At 43.5% G+C, this 21,866-nt stretch overlaps 7 protein-coding genes across 10 annotated transcripts; 3 read left to right on the top strand and 4 right to left on the bottom strand.

The window, feature by feature from the left end:
• Positions 1-357: 357 nt before the first annotated feature.
• Positions 358-2,632, top strand: BCIN_01g04190 (hypothetical protein). Its single transcript, XM_001548941.2, has 2 exons — positions 358-653; positions 720-2,632. The coding sequence occupies exons 1-2, from the start codon at positions 454-456 to the stop codon at positions 2,569-2,571; spliced, it is 2,052 nt and encodes a 683-aa protein (XP_001548991.1). The 5' UTR covers positions 358-453; the 3' UTR covers positions 2,572-2,632.
• Positions 2,633-4,714: 2,082 nt separating this feature from the next.
• Positions 4,715-6,795, bottom strand: BCIN_01g04180 (hypothetical protein). Its single transcript, XM_024690443.1, has 5 exons — positions 6,443-6,795; positions 5,995-6,390; positions 5,501-5,940; positions 5,381-5,451; positions 4,715-5,322 (listed from the first exon to the last, which is right to left on the bottom strand). Exons 1-5 carry the CDS (start codon positions 6,659-6,661, stop codon positions 4,808-4,810), a joined length of 1,641 nt encoding a protein of 546 aa, XP_024546212.1. The 5' UTR covers positions 6,662-6,795; the 3' UTR covers positions 4,715-4,807.
• A 237-nt stretch (positions 6,796-7,032) lies between these two features.
• Positions 7,033-9,126, top strand: BCIN_01g04170 (hypothetical protein). Its single transcript, XM_001548938.2, has 5 exons — positions 7,033-7,301; positions 7,358-7,489; positions 7,539-8,434; positions 8,481-8,635; positions 8,684-9,126. Exons 1-5 carry the CDS (start codon positions 7,176-7,178, stop codon positions 8,932-8,934), a joined length of 1,560 nt encoding a protein of 519 aa, XP_001548988.2. The 5' UTR covers positions 7,033-7,175; the 3' UTR covers positions 8,935-9,126.
• A 10-nt stretch (positions 9,127-9,136) lies between these two features.
• BCIN_01g04160 (hypothetical protein) lies at positions 9,137-11,125 on the bottom strand. The gene has a single exon (XM_001548937.2). It carries the CDS (start codon positions 10,989-10,991, stop codon positions 9,357-9,359), a length of 1,635 nt encoding a protein of 544 aa, XP_001548987.2. The 5' UTR covers positions 10,992-11,125; the 3' UTR covers positions 9,137-9,356.
• A 106-nt stretch (positions 11,126-11,231) lies between these two features.
• BCIN_01g04150 (hypothetical protein) lies at positions 11,232-13,654 on the bottom strand. Of its 4 annotated transcripts, XM_024690442.1 has the most exons (4): positions 13,232-13,654; positions 12,993-13,177; positions 12,746-12,940; positions 11,232-12,685 (listed from the first exon to the last, which is right to left on the bottom strand). In XM_024690442.1, the coding sequence occupies exons 1-4, from the start codon at positions 13,254-13,256 to the stop codon at positions 11,936-11,938; spliced, it is 1,155 nt and encodes a 384-aa protein (XP_024546210.1). In that variant the 5' UTR covers positions 13,257-13,654; the 3' UTR covers positions 11,232-11,935. The 4 variants fall into 4 exon arrangements, with proteins under 4 accessions (XP_024546210.1, XP_024546211.1, XP_024546208.1 ...); XM_024690439.1 differs by having other exon boundaries at positions 12,993-13,654; XM_024690441.1 differs by having other exon boundaries at positions 12,536-12,940.
• Positions 13,655-14,383: 729 nt separating this feature from the next.
• BCIN_01g04140 (hypothetical protein) lies at positions 14,384-15,572 on the bottom strand. Its single transcript, XM_024690438.1, has one exon. It carries the CDS (start codon positions 14,955-14,957, stop codon positions 14,511-14,513), a length of 447 nt encoding a protein of 148 aa, XP_024546207.1. The 5' UTR covers positions 14,958-15,572; the 3' UTR covers positions 14,384-14,510.
• Positions 15,573-16,824: 1,252 nt separating this feature from the next.
• Positions 16,825-21,824, top strand: BCIN_01g04130 (hypothetical protein). Its single transcript, XM_024690437.1, has 9 exons — positions 16,825-17,491; positions 17,567-18,017; positions 18,078-18,635; positions 18,686-18,811; positions 18,862-19,664; positions 19,715-20,092; positions 20,155-20,344; positions 20,400-20,580; positions 20,635-21,824. Exons 1-9 carry the CDS (start codon positions 17,171-17,173, stop codon positions 21,356-21,358), a joined length of 3,732 nt encoding a protein of 1,243 aa, XP_024546206.1. The 5' UTR covers positions 16,825-17,170; the 3' UTR covers positions 21,359-21,824.
• The last annotated feature ends 42 nt before the right edge of the window (positions 21,825-21,866 follow it).

Genomic DNA, 21,866 nt, shown 5'->3' with positions numbered 1-21,866 from the left:
CCACGGCCTTATTCGAGACCTTTTTTGCACCAATTCGAGATAGTAGAAAGTCGGCTCAGGGATTCTACAAACAAATTCACTGAGATAAGTAGGATCTACAACGATTAATAAATTCTACCGCGCTCAATAAATTCTATCGAGTTCAATAAATTCTATCGAGTTCAATAAATTCTATCGCGTTCAATAATTTGCCCACGCACACAACCACTTTCCACGAAATATTGGTTGGGCGGAATCTCAAGTAGAAAATCCCACAAGAATAGTAGAAGGCAAGTAACTTTCATCCTTCAACAAACTAATTCGGGGATAATCAGATCTGACTTTGGACGAAGGACTAGGCTTCATCAACATCAACCAGCTGCACATCTGCTGATCATCTAAATCGTCTTTCAGAATACCTCTCGGCCAAAATAAAATCTTAAATAGCTACCAAGTGCTAAGATTATAGTCAAAATGCCCAAATCTGAGAAACACGCAGATTGGCTCGACAATTATTACAAAAATTACAATGTCGATGGAATCCTACCTTTGAAAAGCGGAGAGATTGCAGAAATATGCAATAGCGAGCTTGACACGAAAGCTTGTACGAAAGGACCATCGCCAAAAAATCGGCGGATAATGACCAATGGTGTTGACGCGCAGATTGTAGGACGGTTAGACTTGCCTTGTTTTTTATTATGTTCAAAAAATCGATGGCAGTAGCTAATTTATAAATGCAGACATATGCAGGAGCTCAGAAAGAAGGCGGCTGGAAAGCCGCGATCTACACGTCGCATTCAAACCGCGAAAAATAGGATCGATAGGGTCCTTGAGAAGAGAGACGGACGTCTATGGACAGGTGATAGGATGCTCCTGGCGATGCTGAATAAAACAAGCCCGGCAAACATTAAAAATTATGTTGAAGAAAAGAACAGACAAAAAAAACGGAGGGCGTGGAAGGCTGGTGGGCAAGTATTCCAAGATTGGAAAGCCTGGAAAAGCTCGATGCCATCCTCAAACAAGTATGCGAACAAGATGTGGGCAGCATATAATGAAACAGGAAAGACGGACGAGTACCTACAAAAGCTAGCAAGCGGCCTGATTAGTCTTGAGACAGGCAAAACTATCGAAGGAAACTCGATTGAACATCCAGGATCATCTTTAAATCCGGCTAATGGATACATAGAAAGCGCGAGTGATGGTGACGGTGACGAGGAAGCTGTCGATGCAGATGCCAACGAGGCAATTGTAGACGACGACGACGACGACGACGACTATCCGATGGGTAATGAAATCGAAAATGACTTTGAGTTTCAGACTGGATGCGACTTGATAGTTGATTCATTCGAGTATTCTGACCACATCATTGATCTTCCTCAATCCCAGGTGCAGGTTGAAAATGGTGTCAACCCTAAGAAATTAAACCTGGCTGATGGCAATTTTAAGAACGCCGGGTGGCAGATGGGTTTCCAACAAAATCACGGCAATGCGGACAGAAACTCTGGTGAACGCCCAGTATCCTACAAGGCAGAAATAGGCGGACCTAATTCGAGAACAAAACTCTCGGAGTATGAGGCCTTTGACACTCGGCCGATGACGCAAGATAAGGGTTCTATGCTGGCATCCATGCAACCATACAGTAATAATGCCCATTCGAGAAACATGTACATGGGTTTTGAACCAAATCCTTGGGTTCAATCAAGCAAATATACTGGCGAACCCATGAGACAAAGACAATATGAGAGATCTGATGCTGGCAGTCGTAAGGAACAAGCTATGAGAGCCAGTAATTTCGACTATCAAGTCCACGAAAATCAGTTCAGATACCCAAATGCGTCACAAATGCTGCCTACTTCCCTACCAAAGAAGAGAAAGGAATCTCTGCTTGAGGAAGGAGTACTTGATGTCAGACCATCGAAGCGACAATATCGGCCTGGAGAATGTCTTGGGTCGGAAGTACAACTCAAGTTTGCACAACATTCCCAGCCTGAAAAGCGAGGAAATGGGCTCAAAGTTGACGTTAGTGGTGTCCGAGAAAGTGATGGGCTAAATTTGAACTTTGGAACCAATTTCAACACGATTGCCAATAACATGATCGTTGAAAAGACTAAGACATCGCAAGAACGGGATGTGCGCTTACTCGCTGCGTCTACCGTGCAACCTCACAATCATAAAAATGCAGTCCAAGGAAGACAGTCTATCTTCTGGAGCATCGTCGCACATCCTCAAGGCGGGCTTCGGGCTGAACAAGTTTCCAGTAGAGAGAGTAGAGAAAGCGGTCGTTTGGGTCGTCGGTCTGGCGATAAGTCCGACAATGCAATTGTCATCCCAGAATATTGCGAAGAGGTCGGAACTGTCGAGCCAAGCCACGGCACAGTTAATCGAATAACTGTTGACGAGAGACAGTCTGCCAAGAACGAAGAGCAGTTTAGGCATCTCTGGAGTCTCTTGAGTCCTAAAGGTTATACCAACACTTGGTATTCCCAAGGCAGAATTCGAGCATCTGAAGAGCCAAGTAAAAGCCCTTGGCAGGCTTCCCACCATTTCGATGGCATTCCAACTTCTATTTCTGTGCAACCACGACGAAGATAGTCTTGGGTATCTATTTCGGGATAACGAGATCGATCCCAATGATATCTTTGGTTTCGACACACACATACTCGAGTATTATAAGCACATATGATTTCTAATTGATGTAATTTTCTTTGCCGCAAATATAATAGCTAAAGAGGGTGATACGCCCGTTGAAAGACTATATCACTGTACCTAGTACTCCGCCTAGCTCTACGACGATGACTGAAATACAACCAAACTCTCAAACAAACCCGCAAACCCACAAACTCGGTCCATAATTCCTACGTCCTCTTCTCTTGCATGGTTATAAGAATGGAAAACCTGCTTTGAGAGCTTGGTTGGAGATTCTCTACTTGACTTAAGAATCTAAGTACAGCACTCATTGGGACACAGTTTCTACATGTCTTGTCACTGCCATCAAAACCATATATTCACCCTTTTTCCACCCACTCAATAACGACTATGTGGATCTGGGCAAACAATAGCGACTTTGAAAAGCGTGGATGAGGTTAGATCTGTTGAGGAAGATGTTGAGCGTTCTTGAGGAAATGCCGTCTATTGAGTGCCGCGTTGGAGAATTCAAATCGACAGTTTGAGAACCCAACACACGACTTGCTCTGCTCTATTTGACCTGTGTGGAAATACGTCTCATATCGTCATTGTCCGCAACTGTCGGAGACCCTGGCAGGTCCTCTGTGGGCTCGCCGCATATTCTCCAAGATTATCTTGTGTTCCATAGCTCCCCTATGTGCCCCCTCATATTATGCGGCTCTTTTTGTTCCGTGTTTCCAATTTTCATTGTTGATGACAGTGTAAATGCCTGTTTCGTGTTCTGGCGGATTTTGAATGGTGGTAAAGTGCGCAAATGTTGCTCATTGGATTTTATGTCGGGTTTGATGTCGTATTCCGAGTCGGATTTGGTCCTCGATCTGGGCCAGATTTGGGGCCGGAGATAAGGGCTTAAGCGCAAAGTGACCAACAAGGTCCTCAATTTTGTGGATCGATCTCTACGGATCGGTTGGAAGAGGATGGAGTGTGCCAGACAACGCCCTTGTTTGTCTCCTTTAAGGTGAAAACGAAGGTCTGAAGCCTGCACGATCGTCGTACAAATATAGAAAAGGTAACAAAGGAAGTAACAACAAAGAAAATCAAAATCAAAATAATTTTTGAACATATTTCTAAGATTTAATTTAGTTGACTGAGTCTTATAACTCTATAAGTTGCTTGAAATGTCTACAAAATACTTGATTTGACACGCTGTGTGATCGAAATCAGATAGTGAGATTTCGAAATCCGAAATCTTGAATTGTATAATCGGACTCGTCTAGGAACTCCTTATCAATAAGTCAGACTTTTCCGAATCCTAGTACGATTTATATACAGCAGCTATCAACTTTCAGTACAGATAAGACTTTCATTTAGAGCTTCCTAGATAGATATATATTTACTTGTTGAGTTATAATGATTTCCTTTTATACGATGTACTTTATCTATATAAAGAGAAAAGTAGACAAAGAATTTCTATCAATAAGTCTAAGTAATCAATATTGTTCGAACAACTACTTCTGTGGAATTCTATTGGTTCATACTCAAAATAGTACAGAATTTCAACAGGGGTTTATGCGGTCTAGCGTGAAAGAAGTCTCTCGAGCGTATTGATAGTGTCGGAGGAAATTCTTATTAGACTTCGTCCTTTCTAATACGGTTTCTTGGAAAAACTTTCATTCCACAATCTGATTATGACGAGGCCTACTAGCGATAATCATTTCTATTAAACAATTGAATCTTTGATAAGTTTATAAGTTACTACTGTGAATCTAACTTGTAAGTATGAGCCCCCGAAATAATTTCACGACTACCGTTCTTGGCGATTATTTTTGGGATTATAACCTATCATGTTAATCCTTAGTCAATATAGTCTTGTACAGCGCTAGAACTATAATTAGCACTCTAGCTAAATGACTAATAATGCTTCGCTTGTTAATACAGCTCTGTGTCATCATACAACTCTGCCGAGATTAGTCTTTTATCATTCCAGCAGTATTACATCGTCTAAACTGACTGTGCAGGTTGGCTTTGGAATAGAAATTTCGAGATAGATACTTCAAGGCCTCTAACGAATGGAGTTAGTCGGCGGTAGCAATTAGCGAGACTTCGAGATTACGCGATACACTGACAATTTAAATATTTTAATCTATATCTAATCATCTGGAAAATTTTGGACTGTGGTCTATAACCCATAGATGCAGAAACTTCACACTTCTTCTTTCGCGTTCCTGGCAACTCCTAGTTTCTTTAACATTCCAATCTTCCCAATATTTCTGAGCCCAATTATAGTCATAGCCAATGATGCTGCCATACAACCTACGCAGAACCATTCCACAGCCCTCAGTCCCGCCAAGAATGCTAGCATCTGGTCCGTCCCTTTGTTCAGCTCTTTTGATTGTACAGATTGCTGAATTACGGATGTAATAGGTAGCGGCATAGATCGCCCAATGGCTGCCATAGTCTGAAACATAGCCCCTGCGACTGATTGATCCTTTCGAGGAAGTGACTGGGTTGTGAATAGACCAAGGCATGGGTAGACTGTATCAGCACCGAATGCTGCAAGTGACATTGCAGGTAGTCCGAAGGCGAAGTATGATGTGCTGGGAGGTATTGGTACAGCAAACAGAAGATTGGCAATCATGGCCGAGCCAAGGCCAAAACTGAGAATGTAATTGCCATTGATTCGAGCGAGTAAGTATCCGGATCCGAAAGTGGTAAGAACTGCAAAGTCATCAGAGGTTAGAACAATTTTCCGTGAAAGAAGATATGCAGAACTTACTACCAACTACTCCCAATGGGATGTACCGAAGTGCAGTTTGTAAAGGGTCCAGAAGATGGAAGTCTTGGTAACTGAATTCAAATCAGCCCCTGAAATTGCGCAACTGGATTTAGGACATACTAGTAAGTTGTGTAGAGGCAGAAGTTCGTAAAGCCGGACGAGAATAAAGTGATGATTATCATAGCAATCGAGAATTGCTTATGACGAAACGTCGATATTTTCATCAATGGTTCCTTTGTGGTCTTGGTCTCTCGATAGTGTTCCCATAGAACAAACGCTATGAGTAAAACGCCGGATATCACTATGATTGCAATAACTGAAGCTGCCTGCCATCCAGATGAGCCCCCTTGAGATAAGCCTACGAGTAGTAGAAGTAGACCTGCAGTGAATAGAAAAGCACCAATCCAATCTACTCCCGAGGCGCGCAGTTTATCTTCTTCTTTGCCTTTAGGCGGCTCCTTTGGAACCACAAAAATGGCGCTTACAGCAATAGTAAGTGAAGCACCAGCTATCACAAAGAAGACAACTTTCCAACTGGCCCATTGAGAGATAATTCCCCCCTAAAGAATGGATTAGACTTGCCAACGGGACTTGGAAAATTAGGGAATACACACCATGAGATTGCCAAGAACTTGGCCCATTGGTGCTCCGCCAGAGTAAAATGCGAAGCTATAATTTTTTACTCGACCAGGTGGAATGGTGTGTCCTATGATGCCAATCGCTGTAGGAATAGTGATAGCCGATGCGAGTCCGTGCAAAGCTCGCATCACATACAAACAAATCTCAACAGGCGAAAAAGCCGTCCCTATACAAGTTGCAGCCGTGAAAAGTGCGCCGAGAATAAATAACAGCTTTCTGCCATATACATCTCCCAGCTTGCCCCATAAAAGTAAGAATGAGCCAGAAGTCAACGCGTACGAAGATAGCACCCATTGCTGCCGAGCTTGGGGGATATCAAGATCCCGAGAGATTTCAGGCAAAATAATGGTGACTGCTTGAGCAGCAATCGTCTGGGAAAACATTAGACTTCCTTCCGAAAATATTCATGAACTTGGTACCTACAACAAGAAACGTTGCTCCTGTTAAGACGATAACCATAGGGGCTACTTGTCGGATTGTCACTTCTTTTTCCGAAAATCGAGTTTCGACCTTCACAATTGCCGGCTCAATTGCCACCTCCTCCATCATGCCCTTTTCGAGTACAACATCCTCAATGGAGATTCGCTGGGGCCCATTGACATTGATCTGTGAGATATCACTTTGAGATATACTTGGCGCCATATCTTGCGAACAGCGATTAGGTACTTTGAAAAGAAGTAGTGGTGATAGAGCTACATTGTGAATACAGTTCTACCTATAACCTACAGCTATCTCCCTTGCAAGCACACCACCAGCCCGGCCACTATCTCCACCCCACTTTTGCGTCGTATGCCGGCAAAACCTTAAAATTGCCTAAAGATTGGTCTGTCAGAGCGCATGTTCCCTACTGTTGAAACCGCTGTGACAAGTAGGAGCGGAAGCGCAAGCGGGAAATGCTACGCTGGTGTTTTTTCTTCATCTGAAGCGATCATCTCTAGTCGGTTGTTCACGATAAAGCCATGCGTTTGTCATGAAATGCAACGATTAGATAAGAACTCTACAATAACGGCGATGGGAAAATGGGAGAGATTATTGAAGATTATGCGCTGCTTTAACACATCAGCGATCACTGGTGGATGACAAAGCAAAACAGTGCTGCATATTTCTCAAAGTTTCCATCTTCAAACTCTCAACAAAGATTTATACATGACATGTGATGTGGACTTCTTTCTCTAGATCATCTCTCCGATCCCTCAGAAACGCTTCTATAAATCCGCGCTTCAATAAACGCGCTCCAGATTCGCGAAGATTTATTGCCACAATGGGAGAAAGGACCTACGATGTTCGTTTTGTCACAACATTGCTACACACATGATTTCTTTTCTCACCATCAATTAGGATGCTATCAATGCCTTGAATACGCTTCAAACACCATACGAAGTTCTCAAGAAACGATGGGAGGCTGGGATCAAGCTCGATGAAGGAGCCAATCGGGAAATGAGACAGCATCTGACTCGAATTGGATATACCGTACTTTTCAATCTCCCTTCCTATTTTGCTGTCGCTAACTCACGTCCAGCAAGATGATCTCGAACGATTGAATATTGTCCATGTTGCCGGTACCAAAGGAAAAGGCTCTACGTGCGCCTATGTTGACTCTATCTTGAATCGTTATAGAAAGTCACATGATCTTCCTCAAAAGGTTGGACTTTTCACATCACCCCATCTCATCGCTGTCCGGGAAAGGATCCGAATCAATTCAGCACCCATATCAGCTCCTATGTTTGCAAAATACTTCTTCGAAGTTTGGGATCGTCTGGAAGCAGCTGCGACATCCTCGAGCGAACCATTTGAGAAGCCTGTCTATTTCAGATACCTGAATTTGATGTCTTACCACGTTTTTCTCCAAGAAGGTGTTGATGCTGCGATCTATGAAGTTGGTGTTGGAGGTGAATACGATTCAACAAATATTGTGGATCGACCTGCGGTGACGGGTATATCATCGTTAGGGATCGATCATGTGTTTACACTAGGAGACACGATTGATAAAATCGCATGGCATAAAGCTGGAATTCAGAAGGCAGAAGTGCCATCATTTACAGTGAATCAAAAGCCAGAAGCGATGGAAGTTGTAGAGAAGAGGGCTGTAGAAAAGGGGGTGAAGTCTTTCAAAGTAGTCGGTTTAGACCCAAGACTGACGACGGTGAAAATAAAACCGGCTGCAGATTTTCAGAGGGGAAACGCGAGTCTTGCCATCCGTCTAGCTGAAACAGTTTTGAACAAACTGGACTCCAAATTTAATACATCCTCGAATTCTCTACCCCAAGAATTCGTAGAAGCTTTGGAGCAAGTAGTTTGGCGTGGAAGATGCGAAACAAAGGTTGATGGAAATGTTACCTGGTACTTAGATGGCGCACATACTGCAGATAGTATCATAGTCGCAGCAAAATGGTTTGGTGACGAAGTAGCAAAAAAGTAAGTTTTATACCTTGACTGAGTTCATGTAACTGACCTTTTCTAGGAACGGCCCACGAGTTCTGATTTTCAATCAACAAGGTCATCGCGAAGCAATTGGATTACTTGAAGGACTTCATAGCGCAATCCAAGGATCTGTAAAATTTGACCACGTAGTGTTTTGCACAACATCTATCCAGAAAGAAAACGCATCCAAGAAAGGTAATTATTCACTACTCGCATAATCAAGTTCATCACTGACCCCATTAGACTTCGTCAACCTTTCCTACGATCCTAAGTCAATATCCGAGCTCACGATGCAGAAAGCCTTTGCTGAAAAATGGCGCTCGCTTGATTCCAACCTTGAAACCGATGTACAAGTTCTTCCAAGCGTGGAAGATGCGTTTGAGTACGTGCGAGGTTTGGCCACGGATGAAGTCCATGCTCAAGCTCTGATTACGGGAAGTGTGCATTTGGTTGGTAGAGCGCTGGGAAGTTTGGAATCGGTGGATGCACTGTAAAAGATTAAGGCTGTAACATGAAGTTGGCTAAAACGAAGAATCAGCTTGTACCTCAACGTCATTTTTTTTTAAGGGGAAAAGGGGAAAGGGGAAAGGGATAACGAGATTCACGATTGTGTACGATGTGTACGATATTGTTCAACCAATATGTTAATTTAGAAATGTTTAAATAATCAGAGCATGCTATTTCTAGAGCTAAATATGGTTTGCCTTTTCATTTTGAGTCTAACGTTTAGTATTCAAAGTCACATCAAATAGCATAGCGAAATACTTCGATGAACATACTAATAACCATATCCCTACATATAAAACATATTGGAACCATAGATTTCCCACTGTAAGCGCAGATTTTGTATTATCTATATTGAGAATGGGTATCAAAACAAACTCCAGTATTATTCTGTTCATCATTGAGGGAGCTTCTAGATTTTCCGCTCTTTCTTGCTCTGATGTTCAAGAACCTTCATAAGACCACCGACGAGATGCAAGCTTCCAGTCACCAGGACGAAAAATCTATCTTCATCTTCGGATGCCCTACGCGCAAGCTCTACAGCTTCTTCAATACTCGCATATTCCACACACATTGGATTACGATCCAAACTTGAATATAGTTTGGATGCTAATTTCTGTTGGGTGAGATCGTTGATCTCTTTTTCACTTGCCTCGCTCTTAAAAGGGGTATTGGTACAAAACGCAGCAAACGTGAACGCTTTGAAATAAATGCCAATACTCGCAAGTAATGTTCGAATGAGAGGGTCTGGATCGCGGTCTTGTTGATTGAATATCAACATGGTTTTTGCTGGGAGGGCTCCCTCCGCGCTAGCTTGAACCAGTTTTGAAGCGTACCAAATCCCAGTCTCCTTGATACTGTCAACCGTGTGGGCACCATCAATGAGCCATGTAATATTGCCAGTGACCACAACTTCACATCTACCAGCCCATTTAATTGTCTTCAGTCCTTCTAGAAATTTATCTGGAATCGGTTGTTGGAGAGATAGTATTGCAGGAGGAGTAGGCACGCCTTCAATACATAGATTTTGCAAGTGAGAAGCCGAAACGGCCATTGCCAGACTCGCATTGTCTCTTTGAAACTCTCCTTCGGCGCCCAATGTAATAGTTCCATCATCGAACCCTGCACATCGATTCACAACCTCTAATTTGACATTCTTCTCCTTCGCACGGCTTTCTAGAACGGATTGGGCTTCCTGAAGTTGGGGAACTGTAAAAGATGGGATACCTTGCTTCATAATGCCAGCTTTGTGCCAAGCTATCTTGTCAATTGTGTTTCCTAGCATACCAACGTGATCGATGCCGAGTTTCGTGATCGCGGTGGCAGTTACTGCTTCCGCAGGCAGTATATTGGTGCTATCATATTCCCCTCCAATACCGCATTCCATGATAGCTGTCTCTACCCCTTCCTCCATGAATGTATGTAATGCCATGATTGTGAGATATCGAAAATACCCTGGCTTGGTCTCAGGGGACGTAGGATTCGGATGCGGGGTAGCAGATGCGGAAGCGGCGTCAGAGAACCGATCCCAAAGCTCGAAGAAATACCGCGCAAATAGGGGTTCAGATATGGGAAGGCCATCTATTCGTATTCGTTCACGTACTGACATTAGGTGTGGTGAGGTATATAGCCCAATCTTGCCCAGAGCTTTTCTTTCAGTACCCCCTGGCATAACTCCGATGTCACTTTCTTCGCTGCGATACTGTCGCAGAATATTATCTATCATAGCGCATACACTTCCCTTCCCTTTTGTCCCAGCTACGTGTATACATTTTAGTCCGCGACTTGAGAAGTCCTTAGTCTCGTACCCCGCTTTGCGCGTCCATTCGAGCATTTCTGGTATAGCATACAGGTTCATATCTTTCGAGGTACTCGATATGGAGGATACAATTGTGCGATTAGACTGTAAGGTATCCAGAAGTGCGATTGCATCCTGATAGCTACGACCTTTGGAGGCCATACTGCTTGAGAATCGAATGTGAAGTTGGAGACTGCGATTGCGTAGGCAAGGTTCAGCTGCTACATTCCGAAGTGCACGGAGAAACATGAGCGATATTGTTTTGGGGGCATCTGAGTGGTGATTTACTTCGATCCATACTATGGTATCTCGCTCCTTTATGTTGTCAATTGATCATAGTGTTCGTTCATTCTCTACATGTTGTTGCGAACATCGTCTTGATCGATAGGGATTATGGTGTTTCACCGCCTTGGGCAGAAACGTTCTGGTGATATTTAACAAGACTTTAGATGAAATTTTAGGTCTTGAACTGCCAACAAAGAGTTGGGCTACACCCCATTCGAGTAAGATTAAGTATGAGTATGATGATGGTGGATCTTACATGTTTGTCAAGAAAAGTAAAGGTCTTATATTTTATCACATTAGGAACTGTGTAATCATCAAATTCGTTCCTGAAAATACTCCTACACACGAAAGCCGCCATCCTCTCACCATTATCACCTCAATGTCCACACTGACTGTGCGGCAACCACACACATGAAAATGAAATGCCTGCTACAGTTTGACTCCATCATCATTTATATCCATCAAGTTCATTGTTCTGAAAATTCATTGCGGTGCACTATGTGATATCCCAATTCCTGAAGTCAAGATGAGATATCGCTTCACATGCCTGACAATCATGCCTTCACCCCTTTTCTCTTATCTTGCTTCTTTGTATCTTTTGCTTTGATTGAGCTCGTAGAACGGCCTCTGAATCTGTGCTCTCTGCATATCTGGTTCGTTTGGAGTTTTGGTACGCTTGGAAGTCATGATTGAACTGATCCCTTGGTATTCTCATTGGGAAACAGCAATGGATCATTTGAACCTGAAATACTAGAGCCGCCTTTCTGATTTTAGTTGCGTTTAAAAACGGGTTCGTGATATCTCTCGGTTCGTGATCAAAATTTGTCTCTTGGGTTGTCAGCCGTAAAAGGTACCGTTTTCGAGAACTTTCCTGGGTTGCTTTTGCCCTCTTCGGAGAGTGAAGCAGGTTAGTTGTCGCTATCACTCTCAGGCATGGGTGCCACCCTCTTTCGGGGGCGCAAAAGGTTACGTCTCATTCCACGTTTACCAGGAGAGACGATTGGTTCAGACTCATCACCACTGTCGGATGAAGAAATAGAGTCTTCGAAAAAATTTAGCGATTTTCGCTCGGAGGACCTCGTTACATTCGGTGTTCCTAGCAGCACTTCTCCTGACTTATCGCTTTCGCTGCCATCAAGGTTCGGGGATGTGTTTTTATCAACCTCGCAGTCTCCACCTGTGGTACATTCCTCGACTTCCCCGTCGGCCTCCAACTCCTCTGTTTCACCCTCATTAGAGCTTTCATCCTCATTAGAGCTTTCGTCCTCATTAGAGCTTTCGTCCTCATCTTTAACCACAAAGCCATCGTCGGATACATAAGAATCATCATCAGAAGGTATCTCATCATCATCCGGCCCTAGTCTCTCGCCAACTGGGTTAGCAATCATCGGTATATTCCGCGAAACAGGTCGTTGTCGTCGCCGTGTGCTCAACCATTCCTCATATTCACGAGCAATGGCTTTGAGTATCGGGGCCCATATGCTGTTTTTTAGAAGCCATTTCCACTTTCGACGCCGATATTTATATATTTGTCGAAACTCTCTACCCTGGTCCTCCCCAAACCAAATCAGAGTTGATCCTGGACTTTTCCACGTGCGTATCCGTTCTGCAACGAGCCATGAATTGTATCTATCGTATGACTCCTTGAATTTTCGTATCTAATTGACAATGTTGGCCGACATTTTATTGTTTTCACCAAGGGGGTGGATTTATCTTACACTTGGCAGTGCTCTGTCCCCTTCTTTGTAATAATTGTTATAGAGACTCATCACATATCCATAGTCCAATTTGTCGAAAGCAGTGCCTGTATGCTGGCCGAACCATATGATTTCCTTTCCGGGAGGCGGAAGCTTGGAAACATTTTTTTCGATCCAGACTTGCTTTCGATCGTGCAACGCCTTGAAGCCCTTGATCTAGGTGGCTGTTTGTTAGCCCTGATTTGTAAATTCTAAGGGGAGAACACACATTTGGCGAAGCAGTATCTGGGCTCTTCAGATACTTTTCTATCGTCCATTCTACATACGAAGGAGGTAGCTGGTCATATTTGTGACCTTTGTATTGTCCATACCACAAAACTTGATCCCCAGGATTTGAGTCCTCGTCCCAATTCCCAAATTCATCCCCAATATTGTTGGCTGCGCGAAACAGTCCTTCATCGTCGTCATCATCTGTAAGTCCGCTATTCTCCCCATTATACCACTCACCAGCACCTGCATACTCGGAAGCCATCTTTGCGATAAATTTCTTTCAAGAATGGCAATCTGCTGTCAATAGTGGTGACCGATATGTCATGAATTTTTATAAATCCAGAATCGCTCGCTGTCCTCAAAATTCACTATGTTCAGAAGTTGCAGAATAGAATGTACTTCTGGACAGAAATATCTCTGGGTACATGGAATGATATATAAATTCTGGGTTTCAATGCTTTATTCCCTCTCAGTATTTCAAGCATTTCATCAGACAGATAGCAATCAACACGAAACAAAAGGGAGAGTAAAACATGGCAGCCCCGTATTGGTGGGGGATCGTTACACAGCAGCGTGATTACCACCCGAAATGCAAGTAAACGAGCGGGGTACGTCAGCTGCTACATTTTGCTGACTGGTCATGTGCTGATAATGAAAGACAAGGGACTGAGATGTGAAGAAGGGGGGTGTGGTGCCTAGTATTATATGTACTCGGAATCATCCTAGTAGATGTGCAACAAAAAGAATTCTCGAAATCACGGGTATTTCTAAATAGATCTGATCTCTCAGATTGTCATTGGTGTATCTCAAGCATACTACAATGTTTCAACGGTCTAGATCGCACAGTGCTAGAACGATTCGTATTCAGTATGAGAAGCTATCTAACGTTACTAAAGGCCGTGTATCCAAATGAAGCATCGCCAAGAAAAGAAATCCCCCATATTCTATCCAACTCTTCGAGTCCCATGAAATAACAACACTGCGTATATCCGTGTCAAATCAAAAGTCGCTCCTTGGTGGGCTCTCTTTTTCATGAGTTTCCATTTCGGGCCAAAGCAGCTCCAGCATCAACGTTAGAGCCGTCACCAGTACCATGAGCAGAAGAGCCAGCAGAAGCAGAAGCACCATTTGGAGCAACTCTAACAAGACCATGGACCTTTCTCAAATGATCATTGACTTTGTCTGGACGACAAAGTCCTCTCCCATAACTTCGGCGACATCCGACAATAGGGCATAGGTTCTTTCCTTGAATTGTCTGGCCACGTTGATGAACTGATGAGATGTGTCGAAGACGATCGGATGAGCGATTGAAGTCTTGAGCGCAGTTGGGATAGGAACAGGGATAACGGCCGGTGATTGGATGAGGGGTGATGAGAGGTGGTGTAGGGGTGACCGTCGCATTTGCATTGCTCGAGGGCAGAGATTCTGATTCGGCTAGCCGGGAGGTCATGATTTTACATGAATCCCTACTATTTATTGGAGCCGCAAGTTAGCAAAAAAAAAAAAAAAAAAAAACTCACCCAACATCTCCGACCCCTCTCTGTTCCCACGCAGGGTAGCACGGAGATTGGTCGAGAGCTGGATATATGGTTTGATTTGATGGGCTCCCTGTATTAAAAGTGCGCTGCAAGAATTGGTGGGTCGAGCGAGTTTCGCTGAGGAATCCTTGATTCAAAGGGGCTTGCATAGAATGGTTGGCCATAGGTACCGGGCAGTGATGTGTCGTAAGCTCTGCATGCAATGGAAACTGGGCGCTCTCCATGAAAAGCTCTCCGCTCAAATGGAATTGATCAGGATTAGGTATCTGCCAGTTCGTCATAAGCTCTACATCAAAGACAGGGTTGATGATAGTGTTGGTCTCGATTCCACCAGTGAAGAGCTCTTCGCCAGGTATTGATTGCCATGTTTGGTCGAAGTTAGGCATCTCGTATGCAGAATGATCCTGTTGAGAATAACGTTTCATATTGCTGACTGTAAAGAGGGCGATATGGCTTGGAATTTTAGCCAATAAGTGATTGACAGCTTTGAGGTGTGTGTAAAAAGGGCGACCAATAAGATCCGTATAATGCAAGGCTGTAAATTGATAATGCAAAAAATGGTAGAAAAAGTGCGAAAAAAGGAGTAAATGTATGTGGGAATGAGAGAAATGTTATATATTCAGAGACTACTCGGATGTGATTAGGAGTTGCGCCCTTTTTCAGGAACCCTTGTGAAAATTCAGGGCATTAAGATGAGGCTCTACTGATAAATGACTCCAAGGAAGACTTTGCAGTACACATATCCCTTTGAGACATTTATAGATTAAAGCACTCGCTTTTAGATCGAGCACTTGTGCGGCCTTTTGAGTCATGGCTTCTTCAAATAAAATTGCCAGTGCCGATGATACGCATTTCCACATACTGCCATCCTCCTTTTCGGTGAAATGACAAGCTGGAATCAGTATTCCAATATCTGTACATCATCAAGACTATGACGAGTCGTGTAAATAGGTATGATGGTCTCTTTTATAAGTTCTTAAGATATCTGAATATAATTGGCTGTATTCATTCACTGAAATGGCGTTGTAGTGGCATCGGTCATATTGTTAGGTTGTCTTGTTGTCTCGAGGTAATCTGCACGTGGTTTTCGGGCACGTGTAACTTTTCGGCTAATTTGTATCTCCTCTCCACTTTTGTGGTGATTGGCTCGAGACTTCATCAGAAATACAAACAAAAGAATATATATTTAATTAGTGACCTCCATCATATCTACAAGATCACCCATCCGGCATGGTGTAGTGGCTAGCATTTCCGCCTCTCATTCGAAGCTTCTGAGCTTCAATCAAGTCGCGGGAGACCGGGGTTCAATTCCCCGTACCGGAATTCACTTTTGCTCATGAACTGTCTGTCCATTTTGTTTTCCAGATCAATTTGGCATCTGCTCTGTCGTTTTATCCTCTCAAATGCCAGGGAAAGCAAACCGGCGTGTAGACATCACGTGCTGAGCGTGGGGTAAACATACTTTCTTAGCACTATCTTTTGCATGCCTCATTAATAATAGTAAACCTCGATATTTTGGTCAGAAAGGCTCTCCTTATTTCATGCTCTATCTCTTCTCTCGACTTTGATCAAGTATTGTATGTAATAGAACTAATGATTCAATATCACATTCAAGGGATTTTATCGAAGCAGAGAAAGTGGCGTCTACAAGTCGCTTAGGAAGTAACAGCCACACCCCACTATGAAAGTTTTTACTCCGTATGTTCATCAACGCTCCACAAGGTAGATTTAATTGTCACCTATCCCGAATCATTTTTGTGTAAGAATTACTGTTATCTTAATACTACATATCTGAAGATAGCTTTCTACAAGCTACCTATACACTCGTACAGATGTAAGCTTTTCTTCGACCAATGCCAAGTGGCCCACGACGCAGGCAAGGAAAGTCGCATTGCATTTTTATCAGCATACACTTTACGATACCAACAGCTTGTTTATAGACCATCTTATGAATCCCACAGCCACAGATGCTGGATATTAAATACACATCTATCACAAAAATTTACAGCCAAGTCTGCGTGCTCCGTCGTTGCCATTCTCATCATATTTTATATACGAAGTGTTCTTCACATGGGGTCTCAATTCCAAGAACCCACTTTTTAGACCCCGCTGGGGCTGGCAGTCCCGCTACCGCAAACTGATTCCTCTTGACCGCCTTTTTACGCATGCTGCGTGTATCAAATCCGGTACTGATGGGCTTTCTCAAATAGCCTGTATGTAGGCTGTATGAAAATATCCGATGGGATTTCTCTCTGTTCAGTGCGTTGTCATAGACCTTATTCAGTAATGTGTGGGGCCCGACCCGACCAAGTCAATGCATAGGGCAGCAATCTGCAGGCATAGGTCTCGAAATGCGTCACATTCGATTGACAGCCTCGTTTTTTTTCTTCCCTTCTTTTCGTTCTAAAGTTTCCTTCTTTCCCATTGCGAAAGAATTTCCCTTCTATTTGTATTGCCAGCTGCATCTTCATAGTGACACCAATAAGCTGCAGGTGATCGTCCATCAACAAATCTAATTCGTGCTTTTCATTCCCAGCCCATAGTAAACTACTGCAGAACAGTTATACAAAAAATTTGGCCCATTTCATGTGGATACTTCTTCTGACACCAAGCAACAAGGCTGTAATATTATCCATACATGGAGAACATAGATGTGGCTGCCTCTGATAAGGCGAGAGATTCAGAGCATTATTCGGAAATGGATCGAGGACCTGCACCGCAGAACGACACTTCCCATCGAGATTCAAGTCCATCGGAAAAAGCAATGGATAGACAACGCGAGGCTCAAGAGTACATTCGCAATCGTCGAGCGCAAGCAACTGTCACAGACGAGGCAGATGAGAATGTCATCGATAACGTTGCACAATTTGGGCCACAAAATATAAGTAGAGAAAGTGAAGATGATGAACAAAAGCTACTTGCTACATTAGCAGAAAAGTACAACTACAATCTATATCTGGTAAGTCTGACTGAAAGGAGGCCTTCTCAATCACCTCTTGTAATCTAGTGAAGTCCCAAACTGATCATTCAAAAGCCGCCTGGGAACTCTGGAAGCCCTATTATAGAGCATACAAATTACGCTGCTCAATTACATCGTGCCCAGCAGCCGTCTTTGCCACAGACACGTCAAATAACAGATGGGCCTGACTCCTGGCACCATACTCGTCCCAGAAATCGTTCCGATTCTCCACCTACCGAAAATACCCCTCGATCCCCCTCTCCTTCAATACGACAGCTCGATAGTACGCAAATAACTCCATCTCCGCCACCACCTATTCCAACAGCTCCGATATCTGACTTTCGTCCTGGTCCTATTTTTTCTAATTCACACATGCCTTATCAAGCGAATAATACTCGATCTAACTACACAACAAATCTCAGACAATATGCAGATAGAAACCGGGGACCGGCTAATAAGCAGGCTGCCGAAAGATCGGCATTTGAGAACAATACGGCCAATTCTGGAACGCAACCATCTGTAAACAGTGAGTATAGATATTTGATACCCGGGGCTAGAATTTGAAGCTAAACTCATGCAATTCTAGGTCAGCTCTCGGAAAGATACAGACATAATCAGATCGCATCTTCTCCACACCAAAAGTCCCAATCGCCACAGGCTGCGCCTACGCAATGGGCGGCACCCAAACCTGCTCGGAATAACACCAATATTGTCCAGAATCTTCAAGAAGCAACAGCTCTGCAATTAGCGGAGTCTGGATCTCCATCTTCCAGACTTCATCCTGTATCCTACTCTTCTCAGTCGCGGCAAGATACCAGTCAACAAAACATAGAGCAAGGGCATGATTCCTCACATGCCAGTGGCTCCGAACTCTGGAGTCATAACAATAGAATTCCGCAAAAGAATTACCCAACTCCCGACAGTCTGTCAAGCAATAGTCGCCGCCAAATGTCATATGCGCCACAGAACAATACCCACAGCAGTCCTAAAACTTTCGGCCATGCGCTAGCCGGGCAAATTGTACCAGTCCAACAAGGCCACCATGGAGGACACGGACATGAAACTTATGGTCCCCGTCATGAGCATGATATGGGCCACCCAAATTATGGCTATGATCAAAATTCTCAAGGAGATTTCAGTCCGCGTATGTTCATTTCTTTGGCATCTTTCACTGACAATACTAACTTGTTTTAGAAACTACAATCCCTAACCCATCGAATTTCACTCCAGAATCTCATGGAAATTCCACTCGTGGCGGTCATGCAGGGGGATATAGTTCTGAACATCAGTTTGAGCAAGCTCTGGATAACCGTAGACCACGTGAGTAAAACAATGCTCATTTTTACCAATGTCTACTGACCAATTACCAGAAATTCACGGATCGGTGTCGTCGCCCACCCTTCATCGCCATAATAATTTCGTTGATTGGAGATCGCAGCTTTGCCAGCTGTTCAATGCACCATCGGATAGTCATGACGAAGACCTTTTCAAGATGTTGGAAATGACCAGGAGCAAGCTTTTACCCGATGCTAATGACCCTAATCAAGAAAAATTATCCTTACCTTACCATACGATTTATCGAGTTAGATGCCATCAAAATGGGCAGATCCATATGTTTTTGGATACTCCTTGGCTTGTGAAAGATGGCCCTGCTAGTGGCCATATTCATGGCAGCATTATTGTACGAAATATTGCTCTACATACACAGCAATACACGAACTTATCGTTCATCGTATACAAAGACTATGCCTGTTGCAAATCTAAGATCAACTCATTGAAGCCAGAAAATTCCACAAAACTGCAACCCGGAGACTCGGAACAAACTGGGTTGAACGATGGGAATGAAATTTCAGAGTTTCTCGAAGGCGAGTCAGTGTGCTTGATCGGCAGCGAGCTATCCGCCGGTCTCAAAAGACTTACGAGGCAGAATATTCAAGAGAACTCATACTACCCTTCATTTAATGTTGGGACTGAGTTTAAGGCACCATATCCGTGGTTTTACCATCAAAGAGCTCCTTTGGAAGAACGAAGACGTCAGCTTAAACCCGAGCTTTTGACTCGTGTAAACTCATTTGTGGAATATGTCAACGAAAGTTTTGGGCCCGAATATGCTGTAGTCGATGCGCTTCTAAGTCAGGGGAAAATCACGCGCACGTATTTGTGCTATCTTTACGTAAGTAAATTCTTGGCCTAAAGTTGGAAGCCAACTAACATCATAGCCAGAGCCCTGATACCGTCATACTGCGTACCGAAAAACATGATGTAGGAAAGACGAAAGCTTACTTAACTAAATCATGGCTTCATCTGCCAGTAACAGGGAGCTCAAATGGAAGTGGAGAGTCAGCTACGTTGGAAACCTCTTTACTCGTATCTTCCTGGGCATTTGATGGCCTCTTCCAAGAGAATGTCGAGTTGATCACAATTGATGATTTCAAAACGCCAGAAGAAATTGTAAAGATCACCGCTCTCAGCACTTATCCGATGCGCTACGCCGACCCCACCATTGGCACATCGCTTAGGAAACAAGGAGAAATGTTCTGGAAATTCCGCAACGCGTGTTACGTATACTATAGTGAAGAAGATGAGTCTGTAGAAACTATTGTAAGCAAGTCCGATAATCAAATCTACTTTAGTAAGCTAGCTAACATAAAATTCACTTTCAGGGGCAGTCCAGGTACATGATTGATATCAAGACGTACAAGAAGTTGCACCCAGCATCTGCTGGCGTCAAAGCACCCAATCGTGATGATTTAGGTCCCTTGGTCATGGCATCTGACGTGCCACCCGAAGGAGTTTTTACCTTACTTTTGCCTAACACGATTATTGGATTTAATATTCAGGAAAAGAAATGGGGTATGTAACATAAGAACCTCTAATCATGACCTCGTTTGCTAATTCAATTCGCCAGTCGATCTCGAAGTTAGTCGCATGTATGCGGTAAAATGGAACAAGGATGCATTTGAAACATTGGCCGGAGATAACGACATGAAGGTCCTCATTACAGCTTTAGTCGCCAATCAAATCAAAGACGAACAAAGTCCAAGCCTCTTTGGAAGGAAGGGAACTGGATCAGTCATACTATTACATGGGTAAGTAATATTTCCTCCGGACTTTCGTAATCCAGGCTAACAAAACATCAATAGCTCTTCCGGGACCGGTAAAACCATGACAGCGGAAAGTGTAGCCGAAGTAGTCGAGAGACCACTCTACATAGCTCCATGTAGTGAGATAGCGACCACACCAGAGGCCCTACACAAATCTCTTCAACAGATCTTTTATCTAGGAAGAGTTTGGAAATGCGTCATACTCCTCGAAGAAGCCGAGCTATTCCTCGAGAAACGAACTTTGGGAGACCTTCGTCGCAACGCATTAGTCTCTGTATTCTTACGGGCACTCGAATCGTACAACGGGATTGTCATTTTGACGAGTTCTTCCATTTCGTCCGTGGACGAAGCGCTGAAATCCCGCATTCAGCTTTCCCTTCGCTATGCTCCTCTTACCTTGACCCAACGGATTAAGATATGGGAATCTCATATCACGCAGCTTGAATCATTGGAATCTTTATTCAATCCCTCTACGATAAACATCACTGAGCTTCGCGCAAACATATCTACGCTAGCTAAGTACAAGCTCAACGGACATGCAATCGGACATGCCGTTAGAACAGCCAGACAGCTAGCTTTATGGAAGGGCATTCCAATGGGATTCGAAGAATTGCAGTATGCAGTCAATGATGCAGGAGGATACGACGATTCAGACGAAGAAGACAAAAGAAACGCGGGAGAAGCCATGAAAGGAGTTGTAGAGGATGCAGATGACGACCCTTTTGATGGCGTCGAGGATTTAATGAGCGTCGCTGGGTTATGATTGATGATTGATGAGTTATGAGTTATGATTTTTGTATAGTTCGAAGTCGCGAGCGTTTGTCTTGTACACAGATGTCTTTCTTGTTGATTTGTATGTATGGAGCGTCGCATTCGTATTTGCGTTTGCATCGAAGTTTGTGGGAGGGGTTGCTCTGTTGTTTTTTTCTGCGTATACCATTCATCAAAGATAATCATTAATGAGTAGGATAGTGGAATATACATATCATGTTGTTGCTCTTGTTATTTCCATTCGTTGCATTCCGATAAGCGAATGTTGTTAATCTTTCCAAGATTTTGTGGGAGCCGAACCTCTCCTTTTCCGCCCCTGATAGCTCTATGTAGATGACGCTCACCCAGTTTAAAATTATTTAAAGCAAAGTGGAAGAGCGCGTTTCTACAAGAACGCTGTATATAAGAAAGGCATGTGGGATTGAACTATAGATTCAGGTGATAGATTTCTAATATCATACTCTTTTCCCAGTCCAGTACCAGATTTGATTCCTTCTTCT

The sequence above is a fragment of the Botrytis cinerea genome, chromosome 1, assembly GCF_000143535.2.
Source record: "Botrytis cinerea B05.10 chromosome 1, complete sequence".
NCBI classification, from domain to species: Eukaryota; Fungi; Ascomycota; class Leotiomycetes; order Helotiales; family Sclerotiniaceae; genus Botrytis; species Botrytis cinerea.
Note: the sequence above shows the minus strand (reverse complement) of the source record. Positions and strands in the feature narration are given on the sequence as shown.